At 39.6% G+C, this 24,073-nt stretch overlaps 1 protein-coding gene across 2 annotated transcripts in view; it reads right to left on the minus strand.

The window, feature by feature from the left end:
- LOC108940794 (potassium voltage-gated channel subfamily A member 1-like) overlaps positions 1-24,073 on the minus strand; it is a 61,483-nt gene that overhangs the window by 27,838 nt on the left and 9,572 nt on the right. The window contains exon 3 of one of the 2 annotated variants that reach the window (XM_018763160.2): positions 9,284-9,422. The exons of the other annotated variant lie outside the window; for it this stretch is intronic. Within the exon in view, the coding sequence (XP_018618676.2) occupies positions 9,337-9,422 (86 nt within the window). The 3' untranslated portion in view covers positions 9,284-9,336. Of the gene's footprint in view, positions 1-9,283; positions 9,423-24,073 lie in introns of those variants that run through there. 2 annotated transcript variants of the gene reach the window in all.

The raw sequence follows: 24,073 nt of genomic DNA on the forward strand, positions 1-24,073 counted from the left end.
CAGGAAATCATAGGTTCACACATGGAGCTACTGGTAGTGGGAGCAAGAGGATGACACACACCTCCACCCCTGCCTCTCAGAGGGTATCCCCAGGGTTTCATCCATCACATTTTTACGATCCCAGCTGCCCTTCTCCACAATCCACATGTTCTTCATGTATGTGAACACATATGAAATGTATTTCTTTCTCCGGAGTGATAGTGTGCTTGTATCGTACTTGCTCAAGCAAACTGTTCAGTACAATGAAGAAAAAGAACAATATAAAAATGAAAAATTAACAGTTCACCTGAAATTTCCATGTATGAGTTCTCTGATTTTAATACATACAAATTTAATACATACAAATTTGATCCCATCATCACTCCTTCAGAACATTTTCCCACAACTCTCCTCCTTCATCTCTTCTATCATGAATTCCTCACTCTCCTCTGGTTGTTTCCCAGCTGCCTTCAAAACTGCTCTAATTTCACCTCTGTTAAAAAAAAATCCTTCCTGGACCCCAATCTGGTTGAAAATTACAGACCGGTCTCTCTCCTCTCCTTCCTATCCAAAACCCTTGAGTGGGCAGCCTGTGATCAACTGTCTGATTTCCTCACCGGGAACCATCTCCTTGATGGTTATCAGTCTGGTTTCAAAGTTGGTCACTCCACTGAGACTACCCTTCTGGTGGTATCTGACGCTCTCCAAGCTGCTAGAGCCGCCTCCCTCTCCTCAGTCCTCATCCTCCTCGATCTGTCTGCAGTATTTGACACTGTCAATCACCGGATTCTACTCTCCTCTCTTAACCAGCTTGGGTTCAAAGGTGCGGCACTAAGATGGTTTGAGTCCTACCTCTCTGACAGATTCTATCAAGTGGTCTGCTGGAGCTCTTGTTCTTCTCCTCTGCCTTTTTCAACCAGTGTTCCACAGGGCTCGGTATTGGGTCCTCTTCTTTTCTCCATCTACACCTCCTCCCTCGGTCCTTTTATAGCCTCCCATGGATTCAAATACCACTGCTATGCTGATGATACCCAGCTCTTCCTCTCCTTTCCTCCTGGTGCATCAGACATCTCCGCACGCATTGCTGCCTGCCTGTCGGACATCTCTTCATGGATGTATGATCACCACCTCCAACTCAACCTCTCCAAAACAGAGATTCTTTACCTCCCACCTGTCACGACCTCTCTATCAAACTGGACAATTCACTCATTTCACCTAGCTCCTTCGCTAAGAGTCTGGGAGTAACGATTGATGCGAGTCAGTCATTCTCTCAACATATCGAAGCCACAACCCTGTCCTGCAGATACCTCCCGCATAATATTAGTTGGATCCGTCCCTACCTCACTATTGACTCTGCCCAACTACTTGTCCAGGCCATGGTGACTTCCCGTCTGGACTACTGCAACTCTCTTCTGTGTGGCCTTCCTGCTAATGCCATCAAACCTCTGCAGCTTCTACAGAATGCTGCTGCACGAGTTGTGTTTGATTTGCCAAAGCGCTCCCATGTATCTCTTCTACTCATCTCTCTGCACTGGCTTCCTATAGCTGCCAGAATCAAATTCAAAACCCTGGTTACTGTGTACAAATGCATCAATAGAACTGCTCCCAGCTATTTAAAAGACTTAATCAACCAGTACACCCCAGCCAGGCCCCTTTGCTCATCTACTTCTGCTCGCTTGGTGGTCCCGCGCACGAAAGGCAAAGCTCGGAGGTTCTCGGTTCTGGGTCCGTTGTGGTGGAATGACCTTCCCCTGTCACTCAGAACTGTGGAAACTCTGTCTGTTTTCAAGAAGGGTCTGAAAACCCACCTTTTCCAGATCCACTTCGTCCAAGATCTTTCCAGCTCATTTACGGTGTAACTGTTCACGCATCGTAACTCCATAAGCATCCCCAGATACAACCTTTATTAGCCATTACTCTGGCATTATACTTGCTCATTTATGTATCTTATAATATTTAAAAAAAAAATGGTGGGAGGGTATCAGGATTTGTCTATCCTGTGTTTTATGCACCTACTCGAACGATGAACCTCGGTGCAGCAAATGGCAGGGAACAAATTAGGTTTGCTTGAGACTTTCATGTCTGCACCTATGTCTCCTTCTCTTAATGTAATGCAAGAATTGTACTTTTGCTGAGATGTACGTCGTTTTGAACAAAAGCGTCTTCTAAATGAATAAATTTAAATGTAATATATACAGTTTTTAAATCCTTATATCCAACACTTATGCATGTTACAGTTCCTTTTCTGTAATGGAGCAGCATCACCGAAAATAATAGAATAAGTACTAAAATTGCCCGGTTTAAACTATAAGGAAGTTGATAATGTATATTGTTCAAAGGTATACTCTATTTAGTAAATTAAATTACGAAATCAAATGCAATAAGATGAAATGTGGCATTAAGTACATTACAAATATTGTATATTAAGAAAAAATGATTGCCATGGTCTGAATTGGACAATCAGTGCAGCCAAGACAATCAAGTTTGAACAGGAGAACTTAATGCACTTCAGTCCCCATGAGTATTCTCATTAATTATTGCTGTGGGTATTGATTTTTTCTGATGCTGTAATTCTCCAGCTGTATATGTTGCTGGAGTCCAGGGAATAACATCCATTTATTATTTTTTTCTGATCACTGACTCAGTAAAAATGCATTCGGATGATGTCACATTATTTCTTATTTGGTTGCATTTGCTGAATTCTTTGGTGCATTTTTATTTTCTTTTTTTGCTGTAATGTTTTGGAAATGGCCTTCTTTCAGTGGAGTGGACAAACAGCTCCAAAATCATCTTTTTTGGTAAGAATAAACATATAGACTGTATAGACACATACTCGTGTGTGCTCTTACAGCAAATGCTGCAATATGTACATATTTGTGTGTATCAATGAAGGAGATAGTAGAGATGATACACTTTCTTGATTGCCATTTAAAAACACTTAACCAAAATGACAGCAGCTATCCAAAAACTCAGTAAATTGTTCCAGCCTCTGGAAAAGAAAACTAAAACAGATTTGATCAGGAAACAGAACTGAGATTTACAGCAGAAACCCAAAAACCAAGCCTAAAAATCTGCAAATCCCAAACTCACCACAATCAAAATGCACAACTTTCAATACGCAGAAATGTTGCACCATCTCAGCAACATGTTTTTTCCTCCAGTCCTCCTCCAGCTACGTCCCTTAGTTCAATAGATGGGACATGTCCTTGACTGCTGCCTGCCACAGTGCAGTGCAGTACAGTATGTTTTGCAGCATATGCACATTTCAGATATGAACACAGAAGCTGGGAAGTGTGAGACCAAGTAAAGCAACAGTGCAGAACTTGACCTCATATCCCATGACTCCAGCCCCAGAGTTGGTACACAGGCCAACCGAGCTGAACGGTGGTGATCAAGATCACTTGTTCCATAAGTTGACAAGACAAGTGGGATGCATAGCGTTGAATTCTCTATGTTTGTTAAATCAGTGTAAAGAATGAGTGAAGTGCAGGCAAGCCTTCTGTGGTTTATGCACAGTTTTTCTAGCAGAACATTGTACATTTCAGTTGCACTAAAAATTGCTTTCTTTCTGTTTTGGTTCTCCTGCTTGACAATTTTCTGATTGACTTTACAAAATATTCCACCCCCGTATCATTTTTTTTTTAAAGAAACCCTCTACTAACAATGGCTCAGCATCTCTGAGTGTCTCCACTGTGCAGGAAGCAGACTGGATTTGCAAAGCTTTCTATTCTGCTTCAGTTTGTCTGCACTGGCAGTTACCATGACAACAAATAGACATTTTCTTCACACTTCATAAAATGAATTTCACCATCACAACATGACACTTGTTTTGTTGCCATAAACATTATTGCTTCCTTTTCAAATAATGTCATAATGGAAAAAAGATAATAATAAGAGGTGCTCATGTAGATACAAGGTTTTATTATCTAAGAAAAGCTATGTCTTTAGATCAGCATTAATGCTTGGCACAAGGACCAAAAAACATTGTCTCGTGCATCTGTGTGGATGTGTCTTCGTGTTTACTGGATTCAGTGCATGTGCCTTAAGGGGAAAAACAAGTCAGCATTTGAGCTGAAGCTCTGAGTAGTGAGAGGTGGAGATTTAAAACAAGAGAGAAGGCACAGAGACAGAGATGGATGAGATGACTTCAAAGTCTCCCCACTAAAACAGGAACTCGACGCTGGCATTGCTGACCAATAGTGTCGCACTCCATTGGCTGTCACTCTCTTCCTAATAAGACTGAGCGGCATCGTGAAGGACATGGCTCTCTGCAGGGAGGAGGATGGGGTCGGTGGGGGAGGACGCAAAGGTTACAATTGTCACGGGAGTCCTCAATCACCCTCCAGCCAGAAAACAGTCCAACATTCCCCTGCAGCTGCTATTGGGGGAACCAAGCAGTCTGTTGGGGAGGGTGGTGGGAAAGTCATGTAAAAGTTTATTAGCTACCCCCCCCGACCCTAGAATCCTCACACCCGTTCAGTTTTGCCCTCCATTTCTGTTGCAGATTAGAAAACAAAAACTCCAGGCATAAAACAAGATCCAACAACTGTCCAAGTATGCACAAATGTGCATGGCTATAAAGATCTGCCATAAATAAAAGACTATTGCAACATTGCAGATGCTCCATGTTTTTTTATTGCTCTGTCAACAGAGTACTATTTGACAGATAATAGAAAGCAGATATTTTGATAAATGAAATGTGTGGAACCAACAGAGCTGCATTCAGGAAAACAAGAACAGTTTTCCAGTTGTAACACACACACACAGCATATGAATAGTGTTTCTTTCACAGTCCGTTAAGCATTCCTTTTGAATCCAGACTTTAATAGTAAATAGTATATTAGGTTGTGAAAACATTACACACACATAGGTGAGGATACTGATAAATGGGCAACACCCTATGTATGGGCCCACAGCCTTCACTTTAAAGAAACAATAGAAAGCAGAAGCTGTACATTATATAAATAGACATACCTTTTTATCACACTATCATTCCAGATGCTTGAGTGTAACCTTTGCGAGAAGCGACCAATGGATGCAATCATAATTTCATTACCTCTGTGAATCTGGCTGCAGGCTTGTTCATTTAAAGACAGCATTTTTATTCACACTTCTTTCATTATAGCAGCATATTCAATATTTTAGCATTCATTTGAATGCACAGGATGAGGGCAAGTGGCGTGGTGTGAAAATCAAAATGACACATGTAGCCTATCATATGAAAGGCAGCTCTGCAAATAATGTCTGTGCTCAATCAATCATGCATATAGAAAAGTGAGATGTCCTGCAGACAAGGAATGTCCTCATGGTAAATCAGAGTCAAAGTGCTTTGACTGGCAAGAGGAAACACGCTGCTAAAGTCACGATCAAAATCTCATTTAAAATTTCATTTAAAAGAGCAATAAATTTAAAAAAAAAGGGGGGGGGGGGCATGTAATTTTATCTGGTGTTTCTGTAAAACTGAAAAGGACTTTTTTCGTATACCTTTCTTTTTGTTTGTGTTATGTAAACCTTTCAAGGGTTTTTGAAATGAAATTGACATTAGAACCCCAAACATAAGCCAAAAGACCCTTTCCAGTGTGAACTGTGTTGGATGGGGTGAGCATAAGGGGGGCAGGGTGTTAGGTTTCGAATTTTCCATGCGGACAGCACATAGGGCTGCCAGGTCGAAGTGCCGCATCACATTTCCCCCTCCGCTCTTGAGCGAGTGCTGCAGCACGTTGACAGCAAGAACACGGCAGAACGTCCACAGCGACATGGTTCGCTGACGGGTCTACAGTTACCATCATGAGCCATGAAACCCATTCTCAGTAGGCAAAGGCAGGCATAAGCCAAGTGGACAATAATGTATCCGAATGTGCTATATAGCCAGACCTCTAAAGATCACAGATAAGTGTGGTACGTTTCAAGGCTTCTTTTAATTGGCGTTGCACTTTATTATACCTAGTTTCTGTGGTCTCTCTGCTCATTTTGTAAAGAAAAAAGTTAAAAATTGAATATGCATCTTGTTTTGTTATTTCCATGCTCTGTTATTGCATAATTAGCGCTGTAAGTTGATGTAACTGCAGTACATGACGCGTCTTTACTTCCACCTTCGAAATTATTTTTTTCCACTGCTATTTAGTAAGGCAACAAATCTAAAGTTAATAAAGGAATTATACTCTCTACACTCAGCTGAAATACACACTCTTTGCTTTAGACATAATAATTACTGTGAATTTGAATTTATTTTTCTTCATAGTCAACTGGCTGAATGCGAAGCCGGAAAGATATTTTTATAATCGGAGACGTGCTTTTCCCTCCTAATTCTTCATGAGACAAAGGGTGGAGAGCAAGCCCATTGTCAGTCCTTCACTGATCTTCTTGGCAAGCTTCCCAAACTTTAGTAATTACTTGACACAGTACTCTTCTAAATATTTAAAATGCATTTAACATGAATGATTTGGGTATCGTGTATCAAAAAACGTGACTATGTCTGTCGGAAATATAAAAATGACTGTGTCATTGGATGCCAATGGCCTTTTTGTGTCCAGGCTGGCAGCCCTGTTGTGTGGATTGCTGTCTGGCCGTATGGTGCAGCCACTTCTGCCCGTGCCTTAAGTAGCACCCTGTGCATTACAAGCTGAGAGAAAGACAGTGCCTCCCACCCCCTTTACACACACATAACCACACAGCATGTCGGCTTGCTTTGTTTGCCTTTAATAGATTCATGTAAGAAGTCAACAGCTCACATACTTCTGTTCTCCAGCACTTCTCGTATTGCTGCCTACAAAATTATACAGTATCAATGTAGAAAATCAGCAAGTTGGATGACTGCTAAAAAAGACGGGGCAAGACAAACTGAGGAAATGAGAGGGTCCCAAAAATACCGAAGTAGCACCCAAATAAATAAATAAAGTGTGTATTTTAAATATAGACGCACTTTTTAGAAACAAAGAACCATGCAAAGTGGCAAGATTGAACAGGAAGTTAACAACACAGGGAAGAACTAGCAACATCATACACAATCTTGCAATACAAAACTATATACTTTTCTAGCTGTTCTTTTGTTTAAATAAGATTGTTTTCGGTTTACAATACCGTTCCATAAACTATTCACCAGCATTTGTGAGTTTTACTGTACCGTACCATACAAAACTCGGCAACACAACGTGAGGTAAAACATTGAATACTCATTGAATAACATTTGCTTTTATTGCAAAGATTGGAGATACCAGATTATCACAATGTTAAATTATAGTAAAGACGAAAATGTATCTCCTTCGGCAAGTAGTTGGAAAGGGAACTGGTTACACTGTGCAGACACTGTAGGTCAACCAGTAGCTACTCAGCTGTTGTATTGATTGACTACTTACAATCACAAGGCAGTCAGAAGAAGTCAACAAAGGGAATATTTTGCCGCATTCTCAGATTTAATGAAGGACAAATGGCTGGCAATAAATGTGCTTTAATTTATGTAGCCATTAAAGAGAAGTTAAAAAAAAAAAAAAACTCAAAGGTCAACAATCAATAGCTCTGGTTTTAAAACGATTTTGCATATATTGTATAATTCCACCCCTTCCGAAAACAAAATATACGTTTCAAATAGTCAAAGTATTCAAACAGTCAAATCAGTATTTATGTGTTGCTGAAAAATACCTGTGATGCCACATGCAATGACAAGAACATTATAGAGATCACCTTGCAGATAATTCTTATAAATTAATTTCATAGTTTTTTAAACAAAATAAAAAAGCACAATGAGCAGTTTCCAAGCTCAGTTATAGATTAAGGGCATTTGGTATTTTGGAAAAAACCCAAACCCTTTTTCTTCGTTTTTTTACACTAAACTTGGACAGCATTTGGACAGTACATTGCAATAATAACCTCCCAAGCTAAGGGCACAGATCTAACAATGGGACATAATAAAATATGACGTCCAGTGTGCAATGGCTTTGTTTACAGGAATCTGTACAATGTGGGACAATGCGGCAGCGGACTAGATCAATACTCGTACGCTGACTGTCCTCGTACATTGACGCTGGCCTGGTTATTCACACTGCCACTGTCTATGATGTTAGCTGACTCCTGTGCATCTGTTAAACATCAGACATAGCTATTTTCTGGTACCTTTTAAACTTTCCAAGCAATTATTCCTATATCAAGCACACAGCATACAGCTATAACAAACAACAGAATGTCTGTGGAACACGAATGTAAACTTGTTACATACAGACAATATATTCACATTACATTTATTTGGGATGTAAACATGAAAGAGGTACTTAACAGTCAAAGTTTAGGAAGTCATACAAACTCTTCAGACAGCTGTATACTGTGGATAGTTGGGATCTTAACTCACGTGGTAAACGACAAACATTTACGACATTTCAGCTTTGGGTACTTTCTAATTAGCAGGTACGTAAATTCACTACTTTTTCGTAACACTTTAAGACACTGATCATGGTACTAGAATACAACTTTGGTTATCTAAGTTTAAAGGCTGGATTTATTAAATAAATCTACTTTCATAAGCCTCTGCATACAAAATACCTGGATGAACTCTCTTGTAGACAAAGCAATTGCACCTGGTTTACCAAGAAATATGTACACTTCTATGTTGCATGTTTATTCCTCGGTTTTCTTAGCCTTTTTGGGCTCTGTGTGAAAAATAACATTTCAGACACTCTCAAGGTGACACATTTAGCGGTGTGTGAATATGTATACGCATGTGGTGTGTGCACGTGTGTACATTACCGGACAATCTGCGGTTGTCATCGCTACGAACTGTAAGCATTGTTCAGGACACGCACACTTTTCTTGAAGCAGAACGGGGGCCAAATTGTAAGTAAAAGTAAACGATATCAAGTGTATTATAAGCATACCCAAGATAACTAATTACAACTAATTAAAAAGGGTAAATAATACACAAACATAGGTTCAGCAGCTCCACCAGACAGTGGTATTTGATTAAAATAAAAATACTAACAGTAATAAACAACTAGTAATTGTTGTGGTGATGAAATAAAAAACGTAAATAAAATAAATTGAAATGCTTCAAAGTACTTTTTTCAGTCTCCCTAAAATAGTAGTAAAATACTAATATCTTTTATCAAGATACTAATTCACACTGGAAAGTCCATACATTTTTCACTTGTTGTTTCACTATGTATGTGTATGCGCACATGTGCTTGCATATGTATATGTCACTCTATATGTGTTTGCATGTGTATATGCAGTACATATGCAAACAGATAAAGACAAATGTATGTGTATTTGTATATATGTATGTATATAACCAAACACACACACACACACTCTTGCTAATTTATTAAGGCAATCATCTGCACCCATCCCTGTTTGCCTTCAGGAAACTTTTCAGGTGCGGCATCCAAGCATGCTCTGCCAGGCAGCGTGTTTCCACAGTGATGGCAAAGTCTTCCAGGCTCTTCTGTGCTTTAGAACTGTGACAGAGACAAGAGGCAGGAGAGTCACATTACTGCATCTTGGAAGGGGCAGGCTGACTGCTGTCTTTTAAAATACAGAAGGACCTTCCTTTGTCTAGCCTAGAACATTCACAAATCGATCTCTGGATGTTTCGCGTGTGTTTTACAAGCGGAAGCAAAAAAAAGTCCAGACAGCAAAAATCCCCGTGACAAGAAAACATGTTGCTGTCAGCGGGATTAGTGACTGATGTAGAACTACTTCGGATTGTACTTGAGGAAAGCGATGCCAATAGAAGCAAAAAGGCCAAAAAAAGAGGCAAAGAATGATAAAACAAAGGTCAGATGTACAGCCAGTTCTCAGATCCAGACCTGGAGATACAAAAAAAAACTGACTACTTCAGTCCAGTGTACCGTAGCACAATGTACAGCGAAAAGACTGGGTTTACACTGCTTTTACATTCACGTCATATTCAATATCTGAACCCTGTTACGTAACAAAGTGTTGGGATAGAGCCAGAAAACGATCCGTATGGAACTGTACACAGCTAGAGGTAGTAATGTTGCATCGCATGAATTTTTAAAAGCATTTAGAAACACACATAGCACGTGGCTTAGTTAACACATGAGGCTGGCAGCCTGATAAGGTAAACCAGCCCCAGAGCGGCGCACTTGATATTGAGCAGGTCAGGACCCAAACCTCTCCCATAGTACCGAGGGCTGGGTGCGGCGTCTGCTCTATTATTAAATGTATGGATGAGCGACCCATTGTAAGTAGTGTATCTAGCAGTGTAAGTCACCTTGGTGAATAAGGTGTGTGGGCTCATAACACTGCATAGAGTTTATCGGAAGTCGCTTCGGAGAAAAGCGTCTGCTAAATAAATAAATGTAAATGTAAATTCCTTGAATGCAAAGTTGCTTACGGAAGTGGATGTTCAATGTATGCAAAGCTGTACCGTGGTAAAAGTCTCTCCAGGAAAGAAAATAAAGAAACAGACAAATTCCCGGCACGAAGGAAAATTAAATGTTATACAAATTCTGGTGTTCTGCAGCGTGCAGAACCGATGACAGTCTTTTGCTTACAAACCAGATCTCTTTGAACCAACAGACCCAAACATTTTCTCAAGTTTGAAACGTGCCACAGTGGCAGCACTGGCTCTCTATGTTCCTCAACCAGAGAATCTGACTGCCGTTAGAAAATATGCTGAGTGCTGAGTCAACACGTCTGGGAAAAAATGTAAGCTGTCAGCTGGGAAAATAATTTTAAATGATCACGTGATCAGGAAACAGCCGAGGGTTTGGAAGCACATGAGTGATATAGAAAAAAACTTGGAGGGCAGCAGGGTACAAGGCAAAGTACTAAAGCTTGATTTGAAAATCCCTCACTTTTGACCAACAAGCCATCCAGGGCTTCTACGGAGGCAGAGTGGAAACAAAAAAAGGGCTTCTGTTTCGACTAGAAATCGCTTCCTGTTAAAAATCCAACTTTTTCCTGTTGTTTTGTCTGCAATTCCCTCAGCGCAGACATTTTTCAGGAAGTACTGCTTGAGTACAAATGAAGATTTACAGCAAGAAAATGGCAAGTGACCAAAGCCTTTCCCAGTGTACCCCTGAGCAACGTATTTGAACTAAGCTGTTTTTTTTTTTTTTAATACCCTGTTTGGAGCATGCCTTGTGTCAGCTGCACAAGTAACACCTCCTTCCTGGAGCCGTGAGGTTGGTTCAAGCCTAGCAGTGACAACACGGTGACCAGGTGTGGTAGAACAGTGACTCCTGGGTGCATCAACTCCTCAGCGGGAGCAAAGTGACATCACCAACACCCCCTCCAGCAGAACCTCTTTTCCTCATGCATCTGTAAATTAGGGCTGAATTTGTATTTTGGCACCCAGTACAGCTGCCATAGAAATCATGTGGCCGAGTTATTTTAATACTGCTAAAGCCAACACTCTAAACTGATTCAGTTAATGATTTTCACAGTGAGGAGCAAATGAGGGATATCCAGTGATCGGGAAATGTCTACAAACGGAGTAACAGCTTCTCCGATGTTTTAGGTTCCTCACCAACAAAGAATTTCATGAAAAAGGTTCGGTGTTCCAATTGCTTAAATATAACAGAAGCAACCATTGAAAACGCGCGTTACTGACCTATTGTGCCTCACAGAGCGAAGAGAGGTACAATGAACAAACCAAAAAGTGAATCACGGAGCAGCCCATTTCGCAACAGCAGCAAACCACAGTATGGATTATTGTGTTTCCAATTCCTTCATGCTTCAGTCCCTCTCCAGAGGCTGTTTAAATCGCAGTGCAGCTTAACTATGCCCTCCATAATCACACAGGGCTATAAATATACAGGTCCTCCTTCCATGGGCAGACAATTATTTTGAACCAACTCTGAATGCAGCGGAGAATACCCTGATATCAAGACCAATTGGTGAAATTATTCAAGCGTTCAGAAATAGAAATGTCCAGTAGAAAACGCTGGATTTTTTTTTTTCCCCATCAAAACCCAGAGGGTATAATTAAATGTTAAATGCTACATCATTTGAAATTATCAGACGTGTTATTTTCTTTATCGTGACTTGTCGGAGACAGAACGGTACATTCGGCGTTATCTGTTATGAGTGTGTGTTTGTGGGTGTTGCTCATTTTTGTTTCGCTCTTCTTTCTCGCTGAAATGCACTGGCTGTAGCAAATCAGGCCTGGCGTCAGTGACAGACCACCGGGTTAGGCGGCGGAGCATAATTTTGATTCAAAGTGACAACAGGGTTTACCACTCCGAAATCACTAGCACATTACACATTACCCCATGACATACGGTCACATTGAATTAAAGCCCCCACGTTCAAGAAGGGCCGTAAACATTGTTCATGTTCAGACCCTCCTGAGAATGCATTGGTAACCTTGAGGAATTTTTAAATGGATGCATGTAACGTCATGTAATGAAGCAAATGTCAGAGTGCTGAGGGGCAAAAGACAAAACAAGGCATGTCAGGCTTCTAGGACCAGAGGAGGTCTGCTGAAAACGTGTTAGCTGTAATAGCATAAAAAGCAGATTCTTCAAACTGTTTCCAAAGGAATATCTCCCTGTGAAAACAGCTGTGTAATTCTTAGCATAATATCAGCACTTTAAAACATTATCCAAAGACATCTGCAACCTTACTTAAAAGTTACATTGGTCCTGAAATACCACAAAACATTTGGGAAAAAATTTGCAATTGAATTTTTTTGTAATATACTTAAAGTAACAATAAATTCTACCATGCCATGCTGAATTACCTTCCTGAGAAAGTTGTTTAAATACAAATTTTTAAGTGTAACCACATGCAAACTGAAAGCACACTACACATAAACACACAGATAAATAAAAACCCATCTTGGCAAAGTCAAACTCAGCATGAGAACACTAAGTAAAATCAATAGCACATATCTTTACTTCAGATGGTTCATTCAACTCAGAGATGAAGGTATTTTTCACCTAATCAATTTTGTAAACATCCCAAAATAAAACTGCATTGCTGTCAGATATGCAAAAAACTGTTATTCTTGAATGTTCGAGACTTTCTCTAATGCAGAGTTTTTGCAAAAATTCTGTTAAAAAAACCGTGTTCATATATTTATGTTCGTTCTTTTAAAAAATATTTGAACGGAAATGAACATAATGAAAATAATTGAGCTTATTTCAATTTTTTTATACAGGACCCTTACTAACAAAGTTACTGAAGAAAGCTTAACATTACGTCTAAAAAGAGGGAATCATATGGCTGGAACACTTGTACATCGGAGCTATTACGGTATGTTTAGGAAGGATTTTCTGCTCCTAGATTTGCTGCAAAACCTGAGCAAATGTTGTCAACCAGTCTTCCTGAAGGAGGTTTATTTCAGCCCTGGCTTGCAGGGAGCCCTCATTCCAGAACCATTTCTCCTCTTCCGTACCCCTTTCCCTGTCGGATGGGCACGGTCGATCACGTAAGCCCCTGGAAGGCCGTCTGCTGACCATATCTGTGCACCAGAAGCCCCTGTAATTTGTCAAGCAGACATTGATAGATGAATTAATTTAGAGTTGTGTACGTCGGGGGGGACGTTTATAACATCAATGCATGTTGAGATGAAGAAGGCCAAACGTTTTTGGTGTCTTTTCAGACTTCAGCAGTCTGACTTCTGGTGTAAAGTCCAGTAAAGTCCTGCAATCATGGCAGCTGATCATAATGACTTAAGACTTCAACGTTACACAGAAACAGGTACCACCATCAACTCTGGCAATAACTGGGAAAAATTCCACCTGAATTTCATAAAAGAACATGACTTAGTAAGCAAAATTTGTGCTAGTAAAAAAAAAAAAACAAGGGTCAATAAAGTATAGCTGTTGTCTCATTCAGAGAAAAGCCTTGAAAGCAAATACACACACATACTTTCAGAACCGCTTGTCCCATACGGGGTCACAGGGAACCGGAGCCTACCCGGCAACACAGGGCGTAAGGCCGGAGGGGGAGGGGACATACCCAGGACAGGACACCAGTCCATTGCAAGGCACCCCAAGCGGGACTTGAACCCCAGACCCACCGGACAGCAGGACTGTGGTCCAACCCACTGCGCCACCACACCCCTGAAAGCAAATACTCAGTCAATATTGAGCTTCTTGGTACCATTTGAGTGACATCAAAAGTACTTCTCAAAATTAATCCGTACAATTTACAGATGCAGAAACAGATATAGAACTAAATGTAACAATTGCTGGAGAAAGCCTTTTTGAAACTATTCAGCTCCAAGGCTTCCACAGAACCTAATTCCTAAACATTTTTATATATAAACATTTATTCACTGAATAGTTTTATCCATGCAAATCAACCAGTGCATCAAAGGGTGTGTGTGTATATATCAAGGTATTTTTGGACGTATTTCTATAGATATACAGCATCCATAATCAGAAGTAAGGCGATGGCACTGTCACCAAGTATTATTAGTTCATTATTTAATCTAATTTCTGAAATGCCTGCATCCCCCACATCTTAAATTCCCATACATCACCCCCGCCTCCTCCATACAATCTGTTGTAGCACCCGCTATGCAGCCTGTTTTTTATTGCTCCTGGTTCTCTGTGAGCTAAAAGGATAACGAATAATTATACCTTATATGAGAACTGCGACACCTTGCAATGACTACAAAAATGAGAACCAGTACTGCTGAGGATCTATGTAAAACAATCTCAAGTCACTTCCATTGATAATATTTGTTAATACTGAACGCACTTCTACATGGAAAAAGACACATCAGTGTCAAAGGTAAACTGTCAGGTACAGAACCTGAAAAATTCCATCTTTTATTTTATGATGACTTCCTATGGAAAGGCTGCATTTGACGAGGTGCTGATACATACTTTGCAAAGAGACGACTGAACTGGGTTATCTCACATACCCAAACACCCTTCTAATTAACACACAAAATTCTACTGCTTTGTCCAGTGTTGCTATGACAATGTGAACATGACACAAACATTGTCAGATTTCCCTTATTTTTTCCCCTCCTTACATTTACTTAGTTAGCAGATGCTTTTCTCCAAACCGACTTACAATGGATACTATGTAGTGCTACCAGCCCACACACCTTATTCACCACAGTGACTTACACTGCTAGATACACTACTTACACTGGGTCACTCATCCATAAATCAGTGAAACACACTCTCTCTGTCACTCACACACTATGGGTGAACCTCAACAGCATGTCTTTGGACTGTGGAAGGAAACCAGAGCACCCAGAGGAAAACCATGCAGACACAGGGAGAACATACAAACTCCACACAGACTGAGCAGGGATCGAACCCACATCCTCTCACACCACCCAGATGCTGTGAGACAGCAGTGCTACTTGCTGTGCCACCGTGCTGCCTGAATTTACATTTTGCAGTACAGTCATGAAAATGTAACCAGTTAGATTAACAGACTGATAAACCTCTTTTTTTTTACTTTCCAGATTTTCAGTGACAGAATGGGAAATGTTGCTATATATACAGTATTGATAAAAAGGTAAGAAACATTGATAAGAAGGGACAATATAGCAGTTCTCAACTCATGTGATTCAGTTGTAAAAACTTGGAAATTAGATACTGTATATTGAAATGAAGACATGAATAATGTTCTCCCAGGTGTGTTTTGCTGAGAATTGCACAAGTCTGCTATCCCAATTTGTCCACATATGGGATGAAAAATGGGCATAAGTTTGTAAGCTACTGTTATCTCACTGTTAAAAAAAAAAAAAAAAAACTACTCAAAACTTTTCAAAGGGTTTAGATACGTGAAACTCTAATCAAATCGGAAGAACCCCTTAAATGTAAACTCTGAGCAAAAATAATGATAAAGATTTCCATCCACAAACAAAGGAAGACAAAAATACTTAAACTTATGAGAACCAGAGCACTTTTGGTGTATAAAATATTTTTCTTAAACCAAACAGTTACGAGTTAATTTAGTGAGCTATGAAGAATTATGTGCACTTTTGACTCTAAATTACAAATATAAATCAAAGCAAAATCCAGATGAGAACATGAAGCAGATGAAACTGAAAATTCATCTTTTAAATACTAAGTGGTAGTGATATAATTACTTTCTTAATAATTATATTTTATTATAATCTTCACAAATCTTATTCTAGTTTAAATCTTTACCCTCATAGCTTCATTGACATAGTCAGATCCTACCAGATAAGCCTCACTGTGTTTAATGCAGCGTTTTTTTACATTTATTCAAATAACTGGTACTTTTCTCCAAAGCAGCTTATGATGTTAACCTACACACCACTATTTATCCGTGGAGAGAAAATTTCCTGGAGTATGCACACACACAATGTCTGCAACCGCTTGTCCCAAGTAAAGTTGCGGCAAACCAGAACCTGTCCCAGCAGAGCAGGGTGGGGCGAGGGTCTTGGGGGAACACCCCTGGTGGAATGCCAGTCCGCAGGGCACCCCAAGTGGGGCTCAAACCCCAGCCCCATCACACAGCAGGCCCCTGCCAAACACCTAGCACCACCACACTCCCCGCATTCTTGCAGTAACTGTGGGCAAATAACTTTCACATTAGTAGGTGATATTCAAACCACCAACCTTAGGATCCGATGACAGCAGCTCATTCTGTATGAATGCTGATGAAAAATTATTTTTGTACGAACAGAAAAATCAGCATTTACCAGTTTTAACTATTACTAATTAGGAAGAAGCAAGTTATCCATGTTACCTGGATACCTTATTGCCTAAGGCTCCAATAAGGAAACTACAAGTGGAGGAGCATACAAAATTAGAAGTAGAAATAAAGCCCTCACAGCTACAACATTAATACTCACCAACCCAGGCTAATTGCAACCGATCAACCGGTGTAAGGACAAAGCTTATTATGAATTATAGAAATCATTATAAAATGCTGCTGTTCCTTACAGAACAGTTATTTGAACTGGGGGTATAACCCTAGCTGTTTTCTGGCCTATCAGCTGGAGTTACAACTGCTTATTGAGACCGTGTCTTGTTGCATATGACTTCCCTTTTTTTCAGAGAGTTTTACTGTTTTTTTTGTGCTTCTCAGGAGCAACAATTGACTGAGAAAACTCAGTCATATTTGTGAAGGGCCAACCAACACTTGTCCCGAGCAGGGTCGGGGAGAGCCAGAGCCTATCCCGGAAACACAGGACGTAAGGCCGAAGGGGGAGGGGAAAACACCCTGAACATGACACCAGTCCATCACAAGGTAGCCCAAGCAGGGCTCAAACCCCAGACCCACTACACAGTGGGTACCACCACACCCTCTTTTAGGAAGGTCTTCACTACCAAATGTTCCTGATCAAACTTCCTACATGTCCCAATTACTCCAAAAGAGATTCGGGACACTATCGTACCAATGCTTTTGTTGAAAAACCCCAGGGCTACATTATTTTCCTATAGAGTTCTATAAGAAGTTCTGGCCTGAGATAAGCCTCATACTAATGTTAGCAATTGAAAACATGTGTGAAGAGGGTTATTATCCCTGTGTCTTGGAACATGTCCTCAGTTAGTCTAAATTTAAAGATAGACAAAAGCAATTAGTGCTCCTCCTTTCAACTTAATAATTTTTGTTTAATGTGGATTTTAAAATCATAACCAAAACTTTGGCATGTAGGCTACAAAGTATCCTCACAAAAATTATTAAACCTGATCAGACTGGATTTGATAAAGCTAGGTTTGGCTCCACGTTGTAACCATTTAAATATTTAAGTCTGCCTTGGTTATATCAATTGATGCAGAAAAGACATTTGACAGGGTAGAATGGAGTTTCTTATCTTCTATTTTTAAAAAGTTTAGCACAGATTTAACTTTTAGTTTTGTAATTATAGATTTTAAGTTTAACTTTATTAGCCTAATCAAGCTTTTTGGCTCTAATACTTTGCTGACTATGCATCCTTGTACCTGAAGAACTTTGAAATGCAAGTTTCAACAATTCTAAAGGTGATAGCCTATCATGGAAAATTCTGAGATAGTGAAATTATTACAACTCCTAAATCTAAGCAGTAGTATCCCTTTCAGTTGGCAGACTCTGGTTTTAGGTATCTGGGGTTTTATCGCCTCTGATCTTAATCATCTGCTTGACACCAGCTATTTACCACTGATTTAAAAAGTTAGAGGATGGGCCTCCTTAAAATTCTTTAAAAAAAAAAAATCTTTGCTTTGTGGTGGTTCATCACTGCCTTATTCTGTGCATGTTTTCAGGGTGTAAACACAACATACAGCTGGATTGGAACACCTGTTCCAGAAAGCAGCTCAGGAAACATGAAACACTGGCAAAACTCACTGTGCTGCAATGTCCCAAACTCACTACTGGGCTGTGCAGATTAAGCCTATAGTTCCAGGTTAGGCTGAATTCTACATGTACTGGGATGGATTTATTTTCACAATATCCAAGACTGTTAAGAGCTTAACCTTTTAATTAGAAAGTTCTTAAGATTTCACCTCTACCTGAAAATAGTGTGGTATTCAACACTCTCTTAACCTGAACAGGCATTAGAGACATCATTATGGTCTGTTCTTCACCCAGATCTCCCCTTGACTCTTAAATAAAATAGGTTTTAGAACTGACTGTCAAAAGGGTTGGTGGATATATCATATTTAACTGTGGAGAAAATGGTATACATTTTGACCATCTACAAAGTAATTTCAGTCTGTCAAAAACTTGTTTCTATACATATTTACATTTGCAACTTTTAATTGTATCCTTAAAAGAAAGAAAACAGCATACACGTTAACAAGTGGAAAAACATGTAATCTCACTGCGCTGTTCCAGTGGTATAATTTCTAGTAAAATAGTGTTTTGAAAAACACCTGTTACCTGCTAGCTGTATTTAAGATGCATTTAAGGAGGCATGGGGTATAACCTTGACTAGTCTTTCAGTGACGATTAATGGGTTTTTAAATGTACTAAAGCCTTCCCTGTCTGCAGCCCATTCAGCATTTAGGAACAAAACTTTAAGTTCATTCTCAGAATCTATCTTAGTGTAGTGCATCTTCACGGGACATTTACTGGGACATCTCAGCTGTTTTTTAAATGTAGTTACTTTAACAAAATGTTTAATTTCTCTCGCTCTACATTGCTGTTGACACACACACACACACACACACACACACACACACACACACACACACACACACACACTGGCTGACATCACTTTTCCCAAGCAGGGTCGCGGCGAGCCGGAGCCTAACCTGGCAACATAGGGCATAGATCCGGAGGGGAAAGGGGCACACCCAGGGAGGGACACCACTGCGTCGCAAGGCACCCCAAGCAGGACTTGAATCCCAGACCCACCAGAGAGCAGGACCCAGCCAACCCGCTGCACCACCGCACCCCCATATTGCTGTTAACATACATCCCAAATTTTTTTTTTTCACTAAAGGTATATAACAATGACATGCAGACATGCAATACCATAAACCAAAAATCTTCTGATCAACTAACTCTACTGTATGCTCAAAATATCTTGATAACATCTCAAGCTAATTAGCCTATTCAGAAAAAATGCAATATGCACAGATGTATCCATGGTAGCATATCTGGTATGGCCATTTGAAAAAAGAAAGAAATGAATATCCATTTTTATAGAAAACTTTTAGAGTACAGGAGTATTACATTTTAAACCAAATTTATTACTAGGCACCAGTGGATGATTTTTCATGCTGAATCAACCAAAAAAAGCTCATCGATCATTCTGGCTATCTGTTGCCTTGTGCTGCTTACTCATTGGTCCTCCTGTGACACTGCTGGTACCCAGTAAGTCCCTTGTCAGGAAGCAGATGTAAAGATGCTCTGTTACAAAATGCAGAAACTGCTGTACCTTATCACACAGCAGGAGGGCTTTCATTTAACAACTTCTTTCCTAAATTACCACACTCAGGTCAATAAGGAGGTCAACTCTACAGCAGGGGGTCCATGTCCTCATTGAGATCTAGGTCAACTCCTTGATCTCGGTTCAAGCTGTGTGTTGGTACAAACTAAACTGAGAGGTAAATTGCTGCTTAAGTGTGTCCCAGAGTCCCAACAGCCTGTTTACATTTATTCATTTAGCATACGCTTTTCTCCAAAGTGACATACATCTCACAGAAAATACATTACCTGAGCAGAAAGAAAGACTTAGATGTAGATGTGTGATTCTAAAGTACAGTTAGTTACTTTCCACCATGTCCTTATTCCTTATGCCCTTAACTTAATTTCCTTTTGCTTAATTACTGATAAGGGAATGAAACCCACAACCTAGACTGGGTTGTGTGGTAAGAAGCCATATTTCTGCCTGCCATAACACAAGCAAGACTACATAACTGCTAAACAGATGCAACATCAGTTCACACCCAAGAGGCGAGGCCTTGAGCTCCAGATTCCTGCTTTGGTCATTGCCACATGGGAGAGAAAGCTACTAACTCCAAGCAGGGATGTCAATAATGTTTTGTTAAGGTACCTATGTGCAGTTCTCTTGCTTTACAACAATGGCTGTCCATCAAGTGGACTTTTGTATGTCTTAGCATTGCAACAGAGAATACATACAGTGAAGGCAAAGCAGAATCAGCCTGGCATGATAACCAATAGAAATTTATTTCCAATTTTTTTTTTTTTTTTAAGTTCACTATGAAGAGCACAGTATGAAATCTCATATCTCTCTAAAGTGAAATGTGTTTGAGGTGGACCTGTGATTTGTTATCAGTTTTTCAAAAAAAAATTGAATGGTTATTCTGGCTCATTTTAAAAGAAATTGTTTAAGGATTAGCACATTTAAGGTTTTGAATCCCTACCAAACTTGTTTAAATATTTGTTTTAGTTGATTGAGTTCAATGAGAATTCAGTGGAAACCTTTCAGAGTTCCTGTGATTAACTTGCTCGACAAACACAGCTTTTACCCCACTGCTGTAAGACTATACAACACTAACCAATGTGCCACCTTTAGTAACTAGAATTGGACTGCTCCACCCAAGCGCATCGGTAAATCACACTGTCACTTCAAGCAGTCTCATTCTCTCATTCTGAGTTCTCTGACTGTTACCACTATTGTTACTACTGTTCCATTATTTATTGTTATTGCTGTCACTGCTGCTATTGTTATTTACTGTCATTGACACTGTTTTGTTTGTCATTGTTTTGTTTGTGCAGTATTCCTATTGTCCTTGCCCATAGTCTGTGGAGAAGCATTCAGGAAGATTTTCATGATACACGTACATGGTACTTGTATGTATGTACTTTATCTATGACAATAAACTTGAACTTGAACTTGAAACACAGCCATCTTGAGTACTGAAAATGCAAAAAGCACCGCTCATTGAAGCAGATGTAATCAATATCAAACTCTAGAAAAAATATGGTGAGGTATGACAGAAGGGCATCTGATAGTGTAGTGGTCAGTACTGCTGCCTTTAGACCCACAAGTTACAGGTTGAAGTCCCACTTCTAGCTGTAGTACCCTTGAAAGTACTTATCCTGAACTGTTGCAAGTAAGTTACCCAGCTGTATAAATGGGTGAATAATTGTAAATAACTTAACATTGTAAGTCACTTTGGAGTAAAGCATCTGGTAAATGTTTGAAGGCCTAAATGGGACACAGTAGGTAAAGCTGATGGTTTCTGAGATGGTTGGTGTACAAACTACATAGTGGTCAAGTTCAGCTTATTGTACAATATATGTGGGGTTTACACGCTTCTACCTGTGTTTGCATTCCCTCAGGCATTCATGAAAGTAGGCACTTTCAAACTACTTCTGTCCCTCCCTTGCCTTGAACACCACGCAAAGGGTTGTTATGAGTGCAGCTTCACTCAATGGCATTTCCATAAGGGTATATTTTAGGGGCATGTTTCAATATACAGATTAAACTGAGAAAGATAACAAACTGTAAATTTTATATATTATTAAGGAAAAATATTAACAATAAACAGTTAAGGAGAGTGCATAAGTAGGTACTAAGTCACTCTTTCATTACATTACAGTTAAAACTGAAAGATACTTGTCAGAAAGCTATAGAGAGCTTTCTGAAGTAATTAAAATTAGTGAGCTGGGTTTCTCCTATTTTCAGTCGAAATTCTTGGTAAATTAACTAGGATGAGCCATGCAGTTAGAAAATAATGCAGGACTGGGTAGTCATTTGGCCACTAGGTCAAGCACACCAATGTGCATTACATTCCTACAACCACAACATCCAAAACAGATTGCTGTGCTTATTCCAAAGCTGCATGCTTACAAATTAAATAAATAAAGATGGAGTAAATTTATGTAAAATCAACCAAAACAATGGTTTGCTTGACAGACAGGGATAATTTACAACCCTCAGCACTGATATATTTGTGACAATGAATGATGTGGAAAATTTAAAGTCAAGGACTGGGATCCCAAAATTTAGGTTTATCAAAACAGTTTGACAAGAACTTTATGCCTCCTAAAGACAGATAATCACAGACAACACACTTAACAATAAATATAACTTTTCTGATAGAAAGAAAACCAGCTCCATTGTCTTTCTCTTGCTGGCATGTGCTTAAATTCATACACATTAAGGTGTATCATTTTCAAAGCCACATAACCTGTTGAGGGTCATGGTGGCAACGGGCCAAGCAGAGCAGATTCTACTTTTCTTTCCACAGCAACAGTCATGAACAACGTCTGGGCTATCCCCAGGTGTTTTATGACCACATGAAAGAGATAATCTCTCCCATTTGTCCTGGGTCTGCCCTGAGGTCTCTTTCCAGCAGGGCATGCCTGGTACACCTACTGTGGCAGATGCCCAGAGGGCACTCTCAGTAGATGCCAAATCCACCTCTACTGGCTCTACTCAATCTGGCGGCACTTCAAGCCTCCCAGACTGTCAAATTCCTCACCCTGTCCCAGTGTACGAGCCACACAATACTGCAGGTCCTCATTTCTGTCACTTATAGCCAATGATCTTGTTTTTTTGGTCATTACCCAAATCTCCTCGCCATAGTAAAATTATGAGGATTCACTGAAACGTTGGCTTCAAGACTGATCAATAGCTCGGTGCAGCACCTACAAACATTAATTTCAATATGGTTTTAGTTTTAGCCATGACAAATTGTGATTGTGCACAACAGTACCACCAACTGTGATTATACATTGCAGTGTCAGTCAAAAGTCTGAGTAAGTCTGAACAACCTGAGCAACACATGTTTTGGACAAACTGGAGAAAAGAGTGAAAGCAAAATAACCAAGTGTCCTATATCTCTGGGAATTGATGCAGAAGAGGTAGGAAGGCATGTAATGTGGTTTACCGCAGAAAGTTGCCTTACGAGAAAAAACTAGTTTCCAGCACATTTACTCAAACGTGCCAAACCGAATAGCTAAAGAGTAGGACTGAAACTGTTAGCATTCTACTTGAATCTAATCAACACACCCTTACACAATGAAAATAAAATATAAGCAATTATAACTCTTGGTAGCACTGTAAGTGTAAAGAGCATTGCTTTAATAATGCCATTAACTTAATTGCTAATTCACCTTTTTTTCTTTGGCTGAAACATTCCTGCACTAACCAAAAATATTAAAAAAAAAAAAACATTTTCACTTACTTTATGACTGGATGAAGGGCAACACTTTATTGGCTCATATTCCACGGTCAGATCTATAGATTATATAACAATGGCAAATTTTGGCATACTTCATGTTTTTCCTCAAATCTTTTTATTTCCATAAATATGCATTTGTATGCATAAGTACTAAATCAACTTTAACAGTACCTGATATGTAATGGCACAAAATACTTTTTTGTCTGACATCCTGCTTTAATTGCTGTTATGAACAGTTCATTACAAGAGAATAGAGGCTTGTTCCATAGTTTCCCTAGCGGGTTGCCTCTTTGTTAACCACTGGCACATTCAGTTCATCACCCTAAACTGACCAAGTAAACACAACAAATATTTCTAGTCAGCTCATTCAGTATCCAAGTGTAAAGCATGACTTTATTCCATCCCTCTCTACCCCCTAATTCCAGATACCTTTTGTATCACTTGGCCAGTGGAAGATGTTATGCTTAGATGACTAATTTGTTTTAAGTTTCCATGACAGGTATTTTACTGTAATGATAAGTAGTGACATTTAGAAACATTCCAGACAAACAGTCAAAACAGTGACATGGAAATATTTCCATGCTTTATGCAACAATTATTTGAAAGAATGT

This window comes from Scleropages formosus, chromosome 11, assembly GCF_900964775.1.
Source record: "Scleropages formosus chromosome 11, fSclFor1.1, whole genome shotgun sequence".
NCBI classification, from domain to species: domain Eukaryota; kingdom Metazoa; phylum Chordata; class Actinopteri; order Osteoglossiformes; family Osteoglossidae; genus Scleropages; species Scleropages formosus.